The 17,469-nt window shown below is 32.0% G+C and overlaps 1 protein-coding gene and 1 pseudogene across 7 annotated transcripts in view; one reads left to right on the plus strand and one right to left on the minus strand.

The window, feature by feature from the left end:
* TENT2 (terminal nucleotidyltransferase 2) overlaps positions 1 to 17,469 on the plus strand; it is a 58,505-nt gene that overhangs the window by 30,298 nt on the left and 10,738 nt on the right. For 5 of the 7 annotated variants that reach the window (XM_004326168.4, XM_019929773.3, XM_033852968.2 and 2 more), the window contains 4 exons: positions 1,941 to 2,017; positions 2,400 to 2,528; positions 7,286 to 7,329; positions 14,276 to 14,412. In XM_004326168.4, the coding sequence (XP_004326216.1) occupies positions 1,941 to 2,017; positions 2,400 to 2,528; positions 7,286 to 7,329; positions 14,276 to 14,412 (387 nt within the window). The remainder of the gene's footprint in view (positions 1 to 1,940; positions 2,018 to 2,399; positions 2,529 to 7,285; positions 7,330 to 14,275; positions 14,413 to 17,469) is intronic. The other 2 variants (XM_019929775.3, XM_073802249.1) reach the window with 1 other exon arrangement.
* On the minus strand, positions 12,282 to 12,667 carry LOC109549100 (NHP2-like protein 1 pseudogene; annotated as a pseudogene).

Raw genomic sequence — 17,469 nt, forward strand, 5'->3', positions numbered from 1 at the left:
TAAGTGCTGGCTCAAACTTTCCCCCTCATTCATCCAAACATCCATCTAATCTATAAATATTTACTGAATTTCTATCAAGTAACGATGGAGTTTTCTGTTTTTAATGGTGAAGTTTTTTTTTTAAAGCACGAAGATATAGAGAGATAAAACATAAAGTAAATGTAAGTAAAACTATTAGCTAATTATAATTGTTTTGAAAAATGTAGTTATATAAACAATTCTTTTTCTATTTAAGATTATTATACAAGGTTTTTTCATTGTTAAGTATTCTATATAAGCACCATTTTATAATTCTTCTCTATACACACCATTAAGGAAAAAAACAACTGCACTTCTAACATCCAAAGATAACTGATGTTAATGTTTTGGTATAAGCCTTTCAGACCCTTTTCTATGCGTATGAGTGCATAAAAGGTTTTTTTTTTTTTTGCGGTACGCGGGCCTCTCACTGTTGTGGCCTCTCCCGTTGCGGAGCACAGGCTCCGGACGTGCAGGCTCAGTGGCCATGGCTCACGGGCCCAGCCGCCCCGCGACATGTGGGATCTTCCCGGACCGGGGCACGAACCTGTGTGCCCTGCATCAGCAGGCGGACTCTTAACTACTGCGCCACCAGGGAAGCCCTGCGTAAAAGCTTTTAAAATTAAAATTGAAATCATACTTTGTTACTTAACAGTATATCATGAATACTTGCTTTTATCATTGAATATCTTCTGGCTTCATTTTCAGTTGCTTTACAGTATTTCATTGTGTGAATTTATTGACTTTAACTTAACCACTCCCTGTTTAAATAAGCATTTTGTGCATAAAATTCTTTCCTTATTAAGGGTTACTTCAGTATTTCCAGAAGTAGAATTTGAAGCAAGTACTGTGGATATTTTTAAAGCTCTGAATTCATATTTTTGGAAGTTTTTATTTGCACACTAGTTTCCATCTAAGTGTTTTTTTCCTCTTTATTGAGTTATATACAGGGAGTGCAAACTGGTTTCAGTGTTAGATTTGTACAAACACAAAGAATGTAACTTTACTGTTACCATAAGCTTCCCAAAGCCAAATATATCTGAAGTGTTAATTTCACCATCAATTTTTATTAATGTGTATGGATAATTGAAAGATTATAGGATTTCTTTTCCCGTAACTAGAAAATCTGAAAAGGTAAATTTCAAATTTTACAGTTAAAAGCTATAGAAAGGACTTTCGTTAAGTTTTTATTTTAGACACTTTTCACAGAAAGACTCATTGTTCAGCAGTTGGACCTGATAGTATATGGTCCTGTTACTTATGCATTAGTTAGTCCTTGTTATTTTGAGTTTAGACATTCTTTATGTATCCCACCATTATTGCCATATTTTCTAAATTGTGAACTGCATGATATCTTTGATTTCAAAGAAGTGTCCCTTCTGTTATGTGTTTGGTTGTTACAGTTCTTCCTAGATGTCAGTAGCCAAGTTTGTCATGATACTATAATTTAGCAACCCTTTTGGAGGGAATATAAAGTGTAGACAGAACTTTTATTTTTTCACATGTACTTTATTTGGCTTTTCATTCCTATTTTAAAGCAGATGATGCTGTCATTCAAAATTGATTGAGAATAAATAACTTAGTGGGATAACTTGCCCAGAAATGTGTTTGGCCATATAATTTTGTTTATCTGGAAAAGATTACAAAATTAAAAGTTTTTTTTTTTTTTTTTTTGTTAAGAATAATTGAAGCCTTACTGGTACATTATGGATCTTTCAACAGTAATCTTATTTTATATCTTTAATAGACCCCCGATCATACTAAAAGTATGTTTTCATTCTTATTTCTGTAGTGTCTCATTTTAAGGTCTTTGGGCCCATGCTATTTTGTATCATTGGATGGATGGATGGATATGAATTTAGTTACTAGGGAGTTAGTTTATTTTGTATTTGAGCTGAAGTTTTTTTCATTTTTTAAAATAGTTGTGTGGAGTTCGACTTGAATGTAAACAATATTGTTGGAATAAGAAACACATTCCTTCTCAGAACGTATGCATACCGTAAGTTTTGTGTTTATTTCCAAACAATTAATACTTTCTGTATTTATCCTTCATTCTTTATTCCTTCATCAAGATGTGTGTAGTAAATACTGATACCTCTTTGTGTTTATGTACAGTGTGTCTCATTTTCTCATATACATAATATGTTGCTACACTAAAATCACATACTACCAGAGTAATAGGTCAATAAAATGAATTTTAATAATTGGTCATTTTTAAAAGGTAACAAGTACATTTTAGAAGTAAGACACATTTATGGTGAACAGTGTTTAATAACTGGAGGCATTGCTCTTTCTATTGGCATGGAGTTCGGAAATAATGTAAACTTTCAAAGAAACTGTAAAATCTTCTTACCATTTTTAAGTTTTAATTTTACTTTCAGTTGAAAATCGAGTTCGTCCGTTAGTACTGGTGATTAAGAAGTGGGCGAGTCACCATGAGATAAATGATGCCAGTCGTGGTACTTTAAGCAGCTATAGTCTTGTATTGATGGTTTTGCACTATTTACAAAGTAAGTATTGTGGAGTTTTTCCCAATTTTTAAAACGGAAATGCAGTTAAACTTCATTATGGTGTCTTCCCTGTTGACCTTATATTCAAATATCATTGTTTTAAAAAGTTTTTTCTAAGGCACATACAACCACATTTCCTATTTTGTTGCTTTGAAGAGATGTTTTAATAATGTTATCCCTGGAAAACATTATAAAGAAGTTTCACTGTGTTTTTATTTTTTGACAGTTTCCTGTATTCGCTCTTGTATTCAAAGAACTTTCACCACTGTATTGTGGACCCATTATCTTGCTCAAGCACCATTCATCATGTTTTTTATTTTTCACTTGAGACAGGAATTAAATGATTTTCTTGTTGGTTTAAAGAAGCTTTTATTTCCTGTGAACTGGCATGGAGATTGGGTGAAAGACTTGATATTAATGTAAGACCATTTACCAGGAAGTTGTGGGTTAATATTGCACAGTTTAGAAAACAATTGTTGTAATATTTGTTTATACTCTTTGACTCAGTGATTCCATTTCTAGGAACTTATCCTAAGGTAAATAATCAGCGATGTACATATGAATTTATATAAGGCTGTTTTTCATGGTGTTTGTTGAAATAATGAAAGATTAAAAATAATCTAAGTTTTTCAGAGTAGGAGGAATGGTCAAATTAATTATGATATATCCTAATATGAAATTTATACAGATACTAAAAACCATGTTTTAAAGATATTTATTGATATAAGAAAATATTTATGATAACAATGTCATATACAACATAATACCAATTTTATTTAAAAGACAGTAGCTATACTTGAGTGTGTATATATTCATATGTATACAAATACAGAAAAGGTATGTGCCAAAAATTTATCAGGTGTTATTACTTATGGACAGTAGGATTCGTTTTCTTTATATATTACTGTATTTGTAGATATTTTATAATATATTACATGAGAGAGTATATTTTTATTTGAACAGTGGAATGAGGTGAATTTTTTTGAGGTAATGAGAGAGACTTAAAATAGTTTAAATGGACCAAAATTTTGTGAATCAGTAATCATCAGAAAGGTTTAATCTTCCTCTTTGTTGTTAAAGAATTTCAGGCTAATTATAATACATGTATTTTTGTTGCTGAACAGTCTTGGATATATACTAATTTGATGATTGATTTGCCCTTCCAAAAGGGTTTGAAACATGATGTTGGCTGCTTTAGATACTTCTTTATATATTACTGATCATTTTTGTCCAATTTTATAGTTCAATCTGAAACATACATTACTTTTGATGCTTTTTTAGTGAACTCTGTCCAATCTTATGGATTACAGTTCACTTTTATTAAAAATGGAATAGATTAGAAATAGTTCTTGTAAAATACATATAGAATATATGAAGAAGAATAACATTCATGTACTACCACCTAGTGTCTATTCATTTTTTAGTTTTAGTTGAGATTTAAACATTAGATTTGACTAAAGCATGTAACATGCGTGAACATTCATAATATGTGCCCTATCCCTCTATTCTTTTGGGTTACATTAGAAATTTCAATTTGATTGCTTTTTTAGAAAAATGTACTTTAATCACAGATGCCCCTTGGTTTTGTAAGCAAGTTAAAAATTCAAATGTTAGTATTTTACCAGTGTAATGAAATCATGTTAAAATTTGGTTTAGATTTTGTTAAACATTTTATTCTTGATAAAGTGGTCCTGTTTACTAAGATGGTTAGTAATTAATGGCACTCTCATCAACCATTTCTAGGTGTTTGTTAAAAGACATCAGCTAACCAGACCTACTGTGTAGTTCTGTACGTTGGCAGATTTAACCTACTCCTCCACAGAAGAAATTACAGAGATTGAAATAAGTATTAATAATTGCTTTTCTTGTCATACAAGAGTCTGCAAGGTGTATTGAGCAGTTCCAGCTCTGCCACAGTGAACTAGTTTGTGTGATTTTGGCCAAGTTATTCTACCTCTCTGGCTTTAATATTCATCTGTAACACTAATGGTTGGATTAGATGACCTTTAAGTTTTGTTTAAATGCTTTAATATCTTTTCTGCCATGAACAGAGAAGGGAAGCAGGTCCTTTCTATGTAGAAAGGTTGAAAAGATTAAAGCATTTCCTAGAATGAATTTCAACAGTTACAAACTACATATGCTTGAAAAAGTGACTGATGAAAGCATGAAGGGAAAAACCTATTGAGAAGAGAATTTAATAGCAATTTAAGATTATGAGTTAATAATAAAGGCAAAAGTGTCAGTTGGTTAGAAACAACAATATGAATGAATATTCATGGAATGTTTACCGTATTACCAGGTATAGAAATATCTCTTAGGCATTTTAAAATTGTTATTGTGTTTTCAAAATTAGTGGTTGTTTAGTGTTGTTGAAGGTCTGCTTTTTTTTTTTTAGTTTAACTTTTGATGAATTAGTATGTAACTTTTATGTGTATAAATTTGTGAAGGCCTGACCAGAAAGCTCTCATCCAAACTACAGGCAAAGTAAAATCTTATAGATTAAATATATTCAAGGCATTATCTATTGATCATATCCTGCAATAATAAACTTTTGTCTTATTTTGCTTTTGAGAGAGAAAAGTAAAAGATTGAAGTCCAGAATTTTGAAATTAAAATAGATGTTGTTACAGAGAGATTCTTTCAGAGTGTATGTTGGTTTGGAATAAAGTAAACATTTGAAAACCTACTAAATGTTTTGAGGTTACTATCAGGATAACATTGATAAATAATTGCCAGGGTACACTAACTGCTTCTCTAATGACGAGTGTTTTTAAATCTTTAAGGTTGTAAGGCAGGGGATTTTTTGAATGATAACCTTGCCCCCAAAAGCTTCCAAATTGCTTAGTTCTAAAAGCTCTTTATCTACTGAAAGACCCTATACCAGTGGTTTGTGTTTATTTTTCTCTCCTAGCATTCTAGTTATGAGATAACTAGAACGAGATACTATTTTTTTCCTAATTTTCTACAGTCTTTTCTTCATCCTTTTTTAAGTTATAATTTTATTTTACTAGCAGTGTTACATGGGAATAGAACTCAGGTTTTTAGATTTAAAACTTAAACTAATTTCTAATAAGAGTTTCCAATTTGACTTCTATATTATAATGAAAATTATTAAAAAGCCATTAAAAATGTTATACAAATATAGAGACTTTTAGAATTAAGTGACTGGGGCTTGAGTTTATTTGTAGGGTCTTCTAGAATTTTAGCATTTGAATGTCTTTGGGGAAAAAAATATGTATCCTTACTTCCTGAGAGTGATTCTGGTAAGTAATGAGTGAGTTTTTTCCCCTAATATTCTTAGTCATACACTGTGAACGTTCCATACTATCATGGAATTTTATTTTATTACAGTTTCCAGTTTTCAACTTGGGAATAAAGCATGATGAATAGATATTTAAATAAAGCATCCTACTTTGTACTATGTGGTAGAAATTTGTACATTTATAATCATAGTTGGAAACCATGTAAATTGGTCATAATGGTTGATTATGTGTTCATTAATGTATTCCAGGAGTCATTAAAAAATTTTTTTGCTAAATAGCAAATTAAAAGTCAAGTAATGATTCTTTGTTACTGAATTTATTTAATTACAGTTGACCCTTGAACAACCCAGGTTTGAACTGTGCGGGTCTACTTATATACAGATTTTTTTCGGTATATATGTATTGCAGTACTTACTACATGATCTGCAGCTGGTTGAATCTGTAGATTTGAAACCTCAGATATGGAGGGCCAACTATAAAGTTATATGCAGATTTTGGACTGCACAGGGGTTGGCACCCTTAACCCCTGTATTGTTCAAGCGTCAACTGTATATGTAATTATTTCTAATTCTTAAATACATAGTTTATCATGCAGTACTATATTTGGTCTTTAATCTTAAAGAAATCTTGAAAATGTATTATTTGTATCTTACCATATTCAAGATACTATATTTTACAGTTACTTCTTATATTGTGAATATTAAACACTCTGCCTTTCATGTTATTCCATCTACATTCTAATGATGTGAGATTACAGTTAGCACATTTAATGAGGTTGGATTTGGGTAAAGCTGTTGAAGGGTGCAGAATGGCAGTTAAAAAATGCAGAGACATATGACGATAATGATTCTTTTGTATGAAATTTTATTTATTATATAGCAGATTGGTACAAATCTCCTGATTTAGATTTCTAACCTTTGCTGAGGTTTTCTTTTTAAAAATGTATTAATGAAGTTGAAGATCTTTTCAGTTTTTTTCCCAATAGATCAATTTCCCAAAACGATCTCAATTTTGGTATTATTGTTAGAAGAAATTAAATAATAAAGGGACAATTATGATAGAGCTGTTATTCTTATGATGTAGTGCCATTGGATTGTACTTAAAAAATTTTTGTTTTGATAGCTACATCCATGTTAACAATGTCTTTTTAATATCTGTAGCACAACAATTGTCTTGCTTATTTTGTGTGTGTGTCTGATGTTGGACCAAATGATGTGTGTCCATTTATTGATGACCTATTATTCTAAAACCATGTAAGGAACATTGGTTTACATAGAAATATATGTAATTTATTAACAGACCTTAAATTGTCTACTTAGATATATTTTGAATTTAAATTTTTAGGGATCAGAATTAATTTCACAAAGTATATGAAAGCTGTTGAATTTTAGCGTAAACCCATATAGTCTCATACCTGGGGTGTAGCTGACAAATTATTGCTTTGTAAAATGAATTACGTTAATCACGGAAGCTTTAAACTTTTTCTTTTTATAGCCCTACCTGAACCCATCCTTCCATCCATCCAAAAAATTTACCCAGTAAGTGTTCCTTATAAATTATTATAATACATGTTATGACAAGTATATGTGGAACTATTATGTGCAGTATTAACGTGAATATAAAAGTAGTATTAATTACCTTCTAAATATATGATAACATTTTCTACATAGACTGAGGCATTGGCCACTAGAATGCAAAAATGTTTCATATAATTTTTCAGAAGACTCTGCTATTTTATTTGGTTATTGGCAGACAATCTTGTCATTCATGTTAATGGTGGAACTTTTTGTGTGATGCTCATGATTATCACTAATGGGAATTAAATATACTTAGTTGGTGAAGGCCCATTTGGACTCATACCAGTTTTTTTCATGCTACCAGTTTTTTCTTGCTACTTTTTTTCATGTTTAGAACATATCTTTAGTTAGTAACTCAGAAGTTTTATAGCCTAACATATGTATAATTTGAAATCAGGGAAAAAAATTAAGATGATGAACAATTGGGTAATCTTTTTATCTTTCATTTGATCTTACCAAGTAATATTCTAAGAGGTAACATTAGTACACTGTCCTTGTGTGTACACTATTAAGAATCCTGGTGAAGTTAATTGGAAACACTCAAGAAATGAAGTGTGCCTACTAGAAAAAGTTTAGTATGTACTCAGTTTGAGTTTAGAGAAACCTAGGTAATGTACTTATTCATAATCTATATGAGTATTTTTGTTTCTTTTCTAGTTTTTGTGTTCTTTTCTCCAGAATTTGCTATTTCTTTGTTTATAGTCTTACCATTTCTGTTTTCTTCCATAGTCATTCTTGTTCCTGGTTTTTTTTGGAAATAATATTTAGGCAGCTTGTTTAGAATGTTTGACCAACCTTCTGAAACCACATAATTTTTTACCTGTTAGTTCATAAACTTATAAGAAGAGGTGTTTTCTAAACTTACTAAATAATCATATTACAAAGGAAAACATAACATCCATCTTGAGTGATCAGTTTTCAAAGAACTTATTTATTTTATATGTATCAGACAAAATATAATAAATATATTGACCTGGAACCTAAATTAAATGTAATTTAATCTTTGATGATTGAGAACTGATGTTCTTGTTTTTGAACATCAGTTATTCTTATAATGCACACATATGAGGTACTGGATAATAAAGGGTTCACTGTAAATAGAGTCTTGCTGTAGTGGGGGCCTCCCAGTTTGTGGTGTCATCTACTAGAAGAGACTGTTTAACACAAGAACCTTTTGGAATCTGGCTATCTTATCTTCCTCCTTTTAAAAACAAATTGCTGCTGTGAAGAACTATTATAATGAGTTTACAGTATAGCTATGTATAAGTATTTATGCTTTTTTAAGGATTATGGTAAATGAAAGCATCAGAAAGTATAGAAATGAAAATAACATGAACTTTTGGGCCTATTCTTGAATGTTTTCCTCCCTCTACAGTTTTTATTCTTTAGCTCATACTGAATGGTCAAAGATAATGACTGGGTGTTTACTATTTCATTGCATTGTCTCAACTTTATTTTTCTTTAAGACCTAAGTTTCAGTGTAGAAAGAGCTGCATATATTTTTCAACATACAAAGGATCTAAGTTAAATTTACCCTTTAAAGAATCTATTATTGTGTATTGAAAAGATGCTTCTACAGAGATCTCACTTAAAACCATGTACTACTTGGAACTCTCTTTACTAATGTAAAATACTGATGAAATTTCAGTTTAATAGCACTATGCTGGGAGACAGAGGTATTACTTTTATAAGATAGATTCTTACTAGTATATTCTAGTTTGAAGAACCTCATTTTTACTTCTGTGTTTCATTTTTCTAATCACCTAGCTTTCTCCCATGACAGGGTCCTGATTTCTGTTCACATATACTACCTCTAAGCCTATATTCTCCACCCTGTTTTGCTAATAATCTTATTTCTACACCTGTAACCAGGAAATAGATTTAATACCTGCCCAGCCCCAAGGCTTTAAAAAGTACTAATAGCAAGCCCCACTAGACTTAAGAATATCTTAATTTGCTTTCATGTGTGCTTACATTGTCATAAATATTTAAACCACATTATCTTTACTATAACATTGATACTTACATGGATAAGGACTTAATACCCCTTCTTAGCAGGTTTTTTTGTTTTGTATGAAACCTGTAAACTGATCAGTGGAGCGCTTTTTTCAGTGGGCCATCTGATGGAACAAGCAAATTAGCTTGTTTCTTATTACTAACAGTAACTATCATTTATTTAGTATCTATTTTATATCAGCACATATAAGTTTTATATACAGTATCTTCAATCCTAAGCAAATAAACTTCTAAGTACTCCCCTTGTTTCACAGTTGAATGTTAGAAAGATTACATGATTGATCCAGGCTGTTTAGTCACAACTTATGGATGCAGCAACTGGTATTTTTTCCATTAGACTGTGCTGCCTATGGAAAGGCAAAATGATAGTAGTAGTCACTAAGATACCATTTCATCTAATTTGCATTGCTTACTACATTTTATTTGTATATATCTGATTGTTCCTGTATATATAAATATACAGATATATTTATATACCTTTAAGAAAAGCTGATATGACAAAATTTCAGCTTGATAAAAAAGTTTGAGAATGATTTAAAACTTTACAGTAACAAACTTTCAATTAAAAAATTGGTATGGTGTTGCAATTCAGTTGTTATTAAATTATGAAAGGAAAAGATGAAAGATTATAAACATCTTTATCAACTATATCATGATATATAGCATTATTGATTATTACTACTTAACTATTGACTGAAAAAGCAACATAAATAATAGAGGACAGAGTGTTTACTGTTGAGTTAAAGAAATGAAGTTGAGAAGGTTTAAATATATAAACTCAGATTAGGTGTATGAAGGGATCTTTATTTTAATGCAAGCATATTATGAGATTCACTTAGATTTATGCTAGGTAGATTTATCAAGACAACTTATATTTGTTTCCTTCCCTAGTGGTATCTTCCTATTCTCAGAAGCGAAAGATAATTCCACAATAATGCATTGAAAGTTGCAGGAGGTAACCACATACTGTGTTGTAAATGTATAGTTAAAATAATCATCATGCCTCGCATATACTGAATAATTAATAAATAGATAATATTGCTACTATGCTTTCCATACAGTGTATCATTTAATTTGTATAACAACCCTATGAATACTGTTACTTTCTTTATATTATGGATGAAGGAGCTTAACTTTTGGAAAGCTAGATAACTTGGTTAAGTTCACATAGCTGTAGAAGAACAAGGTTGCAAACCTAGGTCTGACTCCAGAGCTCATGCTCTTAACCACTTCATAATAGTACTTCTACTTTGTGTTAAATACTTACATTCCTTTCAAAACTTTAAAGATCTCATTCATATCAGATATAGTTTAAAGGCAATTTAATGATCAGTCTTTAATGTACATCACTAGATTAGTGGTGATCTGCATAAAATTAAGAAGTCTTGGTAGAACTTCAATGTATCATTTAGTTCTTTCTCTATATAGGTAAAACTCCACTTAAATGCTCCATATCAGTTATCCTTTTCTTTGAGATCTTCCTCAACGTTTCTAGGCTTTAAAAATTCATATTGTTAGAAAATTGTGCAACTTAAATTTCTTTGCCTAGAAATGGAAAACAGTCATCTTTCATTTAAGCTATACATCATTTTAAAGAACAGTTACCAAGTAAAAGTTCAGCCAGTCTAATTTAGTCCAGAAAGTGTTTAATTATCCAAATTTTCAAACTTTGAAGGTAAAGTAAGATATGATGACACAGCCTCAAAAGATCATGGAATCTGGCAAAAGGTGTTTTGCTAGGCAATTATATGGGCAAAAACTGAGACTTTTCAAATGTTTTTCAAGAGATTACTTATTTAAATTTTTCTTAACTTGGCATTGTGAAGAGAAAATGGAAGATATGTGTCTTCAGCATTTAAATATCATTTGGAAAATGTTTTCAGGATTTAGTTATTACATATCTGGATATCAGAAGCCCAAAATAAGATATAACCTTAAAAAATAATAGATATATCTTCCCTAAGTTAAAAAAAAAACAGTAAATATCAGTAATCCAAAGGAAAAAATGCTTTAAGAAATAGATGTTATATTGTATTGGTTAAATTGTTTTTCTCTGGATTTAGATTATAATTTTAAAGGCTGCTTTTATTTCTTTGGCTTTTGGATTGCTGCTTACGTGCCCTCATCCTATCTGTAGTAACATATATTGTTCTTCAATACATAAATGCAGTTGGGGAGCTCCTTTTAAAAAAATTCTTCAATGAAATTTTTCTTAAAGCAGAAAATCTTTCTGTAATATGAATGATTACCAAAAATGGGGATTACTTAAGGTTAAATAGAATCCCTATTTACTTGTAGCTTCTTTTAGTTGGATCCTATTTTTTGTTTGTTTGTTTGTTTGCTTGGATTTCTCCTTCAGTTCTCCCTCAATAGGTATGACATGGCCCTTTTTATATATGACCTTGAAAAAGAACAGTGAAGCTAAGAGAACACTGGCCAAACTGTTGGTTCAGGGTCCTTCAGCATTTTAATATAGTAGGTCTCACAACTCTATAGTTTTAATCTCACAATTACTGATATGTTTCTTTAAATTATTGAACAAAATAAAAATTTTAAAGGGGGTTCAAACAGTTTTAAACTTCAGGTAAGAAAATGGCTACTCTGTCTCAGCATCATTTCATAACTTGAATGCTTATTGTGCTAGGTGCTAGAAATCAAAATAAGAAGCTTTCAGAGCAGAAACTATTAAACAGTGACCCACTTTTCTTTTCCCTGTCATTTGAACTTATACCTTTTTTGTTTAATTCCCTAGAGAATATTAAATTTTATAGTTTTTTTTTGAGCACTATAATATTTTATAACAATAGAAGGTAGCTCAAAATACTATATGCTAACAGACAAATGATACATAACCCCTGCAGTAGGAGTCAGCAGGGAGTGTGGCAGAGGCCACCTGTTTAGACTAAGAACCTTTCAGTGGACTGCTGGATGGACTGGGTCTGCTGCTTCAGTTGTGAGCCTTCTTTGATGGTGACAGAACAGGCGATGACAGCCTGGAGACCCCACAGGCTTGCCCCAGGGCCTGCTTGGAGCGCACAAACACGTAGGGCACATTCTTGTCCTCACACAGCAGTGGGAGGTGCAGGATGATCTCCAGGGGCTCGGTGTCTGCAGCCATCACGATGAACTCAGAGATGCCTCTCTTGAGGGTTTTGGTGGCCTCATTGGCTTCTTCGTGAAGCTGCTTGTAGTTACATGACTGCTGAACGAGGTCCAATAGTTTCTTGGTGAGGTCGGCATCTGCAAGAGGGTAGGCTTTCAGATTTACATCAGCCTCAGTCATGGCTCCGGTTCCATGGTATCGTCACTCCTCAAGGAGCACAGGCGATGTCAGAGCTGGAGCCAGTTTTACAGTTTTAAATAATGTTATCCTAAGTCCAATTTTACACTTAACAAGTAAGAGCAAGACAAGTAAGAAACCTGCTCTTCCTTCTGCCTTTACTCTTTATTACAAATTAGTGCTTCTCTCCTAGTCCCCCTAGTCCTAGAGACAAATAAGATGTCTACTTGAGTCATATAACGTAATAATAAATCTGTTAGAAGTGTAAGGGAAGCCCCACATTTAGGAATGCCAACTTTGTGAGTTGTGGTTGGAGTAGAATTTTTCTTCTGACAGAAAGGTAATCACTTCTTGGTAGTTAAAAATTGTTAGAATTATAGGTAATGGGGCAGGGAGAGAATATATTTTTATTTTCTTGCTCTTTGTTTTTACTGATGTTTTTTGAGGACTATCATTAAATAGATGCACTACCCTATTTCTCGGTATTACCACTTAGTTATTTGGGGACCCTCTATTTTTTTAAATATTGGAGTTATTCAGATATTACTAATTGAATTAATATCTATAAACCCAAAGTTGATCTGTTGGGTAGTTGAGAACCTTAAGTGTAGTTGTCATTCTGCTGTCTTAACCAATTGGGTTTTTTTGTTTGTTTTTTAAATCTTTCTTTTCTGATGGCAAAGGGGAATATAGAAAACCTTTCTTGAGGGCACTGTGAAAATTACCTGAGAAAGAGTATTTTCTAATGTAATGGATATGTATTATTTGAGAATTTCTATAGTTCATTTAGTTTATTTTAGAGCCATAACTTGCAATAATAGAGGAGATAATAGAGGAAAGATCAGATATGAAAATGAATGGCATACCATAGGCAAAAATAATAAGTACTCATTAGTATTCTTTCTAATAAGTATCTTGTTTGGGCCTGGATTGCAAGCAGATGATATCCTCCTTTATGCATATTGTGCTAAAAGTAAATTGCTGAATATTGCTTGCTGGTATGTTTCCTATCTTTCTTCTTCTCCCTGCCTTCTTTGTCTTTGCAAGTTCAATTCATGTTGAACATCATTATTTCTGTTCCCTCTAAGATACAAAATACAAAATGAAATAAAATTTCAAAAAATCTTAAAATCAGCATAAGTACTGTTTATGTATTAAAATTACTTATATGACCTTTGAGAGAAATTTTAAGTGACAGTTGGAGAAAGCTCTCATCTTGTCCTTGATACACTTCAGAAAGTACAACTGCTCTTTATAGAAATAATTAAGAAGGATATACATTTATAAAGAAATCTAAATATTATTGGATGGAATCTTGGTATGTACAGTAAGGTTTTATTTATGAATTAGAAAATCTTTTGCTACCATAGGAATTCATTTGGTTAACTGAGTGATATACCTCAGTCAGGGTTAGAATATCTTAGTTTTTCAGGTCCTTTCTGGCCTACTCCAAACATTGGTGAAACCGTTACTGGAAGAAAATCTTCAGATTTCCAAATTGCCAACATAAAGAAAATTCTCTCTTCTTCAGACAGCCTTATGTTAGGATTTATAAAGTTTTTTGGTGTGTTTTTAAATGGCCTCACATTTTTCCCTTTTTCTTTTTGATAGGAATCTTTTAGTCCTGCTATACAGCTGCACCTTGTACATCAAGCTCCGTGTAATGTTCCTCCTTACCTCTCAAAGAATGAATCAAATCTTGGGGACCTCTTACTGGGCTTTCTTAAATATTATGCTACAGAATTTGAGTAAGTGAAATTTCAAATTGTGTTTATTCGTTTGTAAATAAGTGAATGCTACAAATTGGGTCATAAACTGTATTTATCAATTTCAGTGTTGTAAACTACTCCAAAAATGTGTAGTTTATAAAATTTAATATCTAATAATTAATTAGAAACTAAATAGCTTTCCTGTTTCTAGCTAATAAAAAAAATTATAGTTCAATAAGCCCAGTTTTAGTTGATTTCAGTAGTGATCCCATTTTATATTTAGCCACCTCTTTCCACTGTAGGGCCTGAATAAATGTTTGTGTTGGTCCTGTGTAGGTGCTGTATAGTATGGAACATCTGTTTTCCCGGAACTTAAAATTTGTAATAAAAAACACAGCTAAAACAACTTGGAAAAAGTTCTACTTAATACTTGATATCTGAATAAATAGTTGTGTTTGTATGATATACAAATCAAGGACTACTCCTTTTCCTTTTTTTTTTTTTTTTTTTTTTTTGGTGAGGGTGATACATAAACATGAAACAGTAAAGTGTGTAGTCAGGCTGGCCATAACTGAAAGTTCTTACAGGAGTTTTTAGTCCAGATAGAATGGGATTAGGGGTTGTTTGCAGCTCTTCTGATCAATTTGGAAAAGCTTGAAGGAGAGAATGAATGAGAGAACTTAGAAGTTGTACAATTAGAGGAGGAGGGTACAGTGACCATAGGGTGTCAGTTTGAAGAGGTTTGGAGAGGGGAACAATAATAGTAAGCCTAATAAATTGCTATTACTTGGTGGGAAGAACTGTTCTAAGCAGATTATATGTATTATGTCATTAGTTTACATAATAGCCAAATGAGTTGGTATTATTTTATGCCTATTTTACCAGTGAGGCATATAGAGAGGTGAGGAAACTGGCCCAAAGATCACACAGGTAGTAAGGGGAATACTTCAGATAGTTTTGACTGCAAAATTCACTCTCTTAACTATGATACTTTACTGAAATGTTGATATTATCTGCTATCATACAGGAGTTTTAAAGAAACTTGACTCATATAAGATGATTTGAAACATAGGACCTGAAGGAAGAAGTGTTCTTTACATTTCTCCAAGTAAAGTTTCTATCAGACTGCCTGTTTTGTTTATGGTTGTGTCTCCATTACCTAGCCCAATGCCAGGTAGTGGTACTTGAAAAATACTTGCTATAGGTAAATAATTTTGAAGCAGAAAGTAAGATTATGGATATGAGTCAGAGATCGTCAAGGTGACTTAGAAATTACTGAATTAGGTTAACAAAAGGAGTAAGAAAAGTGCTGAAGAAAAGTAGTTCAAGAAGAATGAAGTTATAATAATCCAGGTTAAAAATGACCAGGACCTGAATGTAAGTCTAGGCAACAAAGATAAAAAGGAAGGAGCTTTCATCTGTATAAAGATGAGGAAAGATTTAAGACTGTATGAGACATGGGACATAAGAGAATATAAAGGTTATTCTAGAGTTAAGATTTTTTAAGATGTTGCAATGATAATAGCTAATGTTTCGTGAATGTTTACCTAGTGTCCTGCAGTATGCCGAGTGAATCCCATGTATTATCTCATTTAATCCTCACAATAACCCCTTTCAAACTTCGGGAATTTGTGAACTTGAAACTTGCCCGTAACGATACAGTTAGATAGCTAGAGAACTGGGATTCAAATTCAGGTGACTAAAACCACATTCTTAGTTGTTAGACTGTATTGGCATCATCTGTTGTGTCATGTAAATTAGATATTGGGGCAAGTTCATAGAAGAAAGATATTTTTCTGCCATGTAGAGTTTAGGATTAGAGCATCTAGAGAAATACTTTGAAAATCATCTGCTTTGTTGGACTGAAACAAAATGGTAGATGTGCAGGTTTGTATGTTAGTTTAGTATTAACAGAAACTAGCTTGCTGTGCCAAATGAATCTGGCTAAGAGGTTTTGAACTTTCGGACACACTTGTTATGATGCTACATGAGTTAGGTGACATCTTCACCTACTGTTTCATCATATAGTGCATTGTTGTTTCATACCAGATATTTTCAGAAATTTGACTGTAGGGAGCATAGCCAAGAGTGTAGTCATGGTAGTGAACTAGGTGCTGTGCAGAAGAATTCTGGCAGCCATTAGAAGCATTTGTAAGGATGTTTTCTGAACTTTGAGATACTATTAAAAAATTCCCTTTACTTGAAGACAAAGAATTAAGTGCCTGTGAAAGGATGCTTGAGTACCTGGTATGAATGGTGCAGAAATTTTATATGGCCATTTAAAATTACCATTAAAACGATTTTCTTACCTACTTCACTCGCAGCTTTCTCCTTAAACCTTGCTGCTGAAAATTCTTAAAATGAAGCCAGCTTTCTAGAAATGTACCTAGGAATGAGGAACTGACACAATAGGAAAAAAAAGGATCAGGTGGTTCAGGAGTCTAGAAAAACATACAGTCAGAATTTAATCACTTTGTAACTTAGCAAAACAACAAAAAAGAAAAGAAAATTTTAAATTCTAAATATCTTACAGACTCATAGCTACTGGAGATTCTAGGAACCTTAAAAGGTATCTGTTTTATAATTCTCTTTATTTTCTGGATGCCCAATCACATGTCATTACTGCTAGTTTATATGTTGGATTAAAAATACATACCTATATACTTAAATACATACATTTTTTGAAAACGGAAATACAAAGAACAATTTTTCTATCTCCTTTCTTACTATTTTTTCCTCATTTTATTTCATCAGTAAATCATTGAGTGCCTACTCTATACCAAGCTATTTTCTATGCACTGGGGATATAGCAGTTAACAAAAGTGTCTTTATGGAGCTTATCTTGTAGTATGGAGAGATAGACAGTAAACAAATGTACAGTATGTTAGATGGTGGTAAGTAGAGAAAAATAAAGCAAAAGCAAGAAAGGATATTCTGGTGTGTGTAGTTGTTGCAATTTTAATACCTGTATTGCCGTTTAATACCTAGCGTGGTAAGACAGTCTCACCGAAAAGGTGACCTTTGAAATAAAGACCCAACGGAGAGGAAAGTGTGAGTTATGTGTCTATATGGGAGAAGAGCTTTCCAAACAGAAGG

This window comes from Tursiops truncatus, chromosome 3 (genome assembly GCF_011762595.2).
Source record: "Tursiops truncatus isolate mTurTru1 chromosome 3, mTurTru1.mat.Y, whole genome shotgun sequence".
In the NCBI taxonomy this organism is placed as follows: Eukaryota; Metazoa; Chordata; class Mammalia; order Artiodactyla; family Delphinidae; genus Tursiops; species Tursiops truncatus.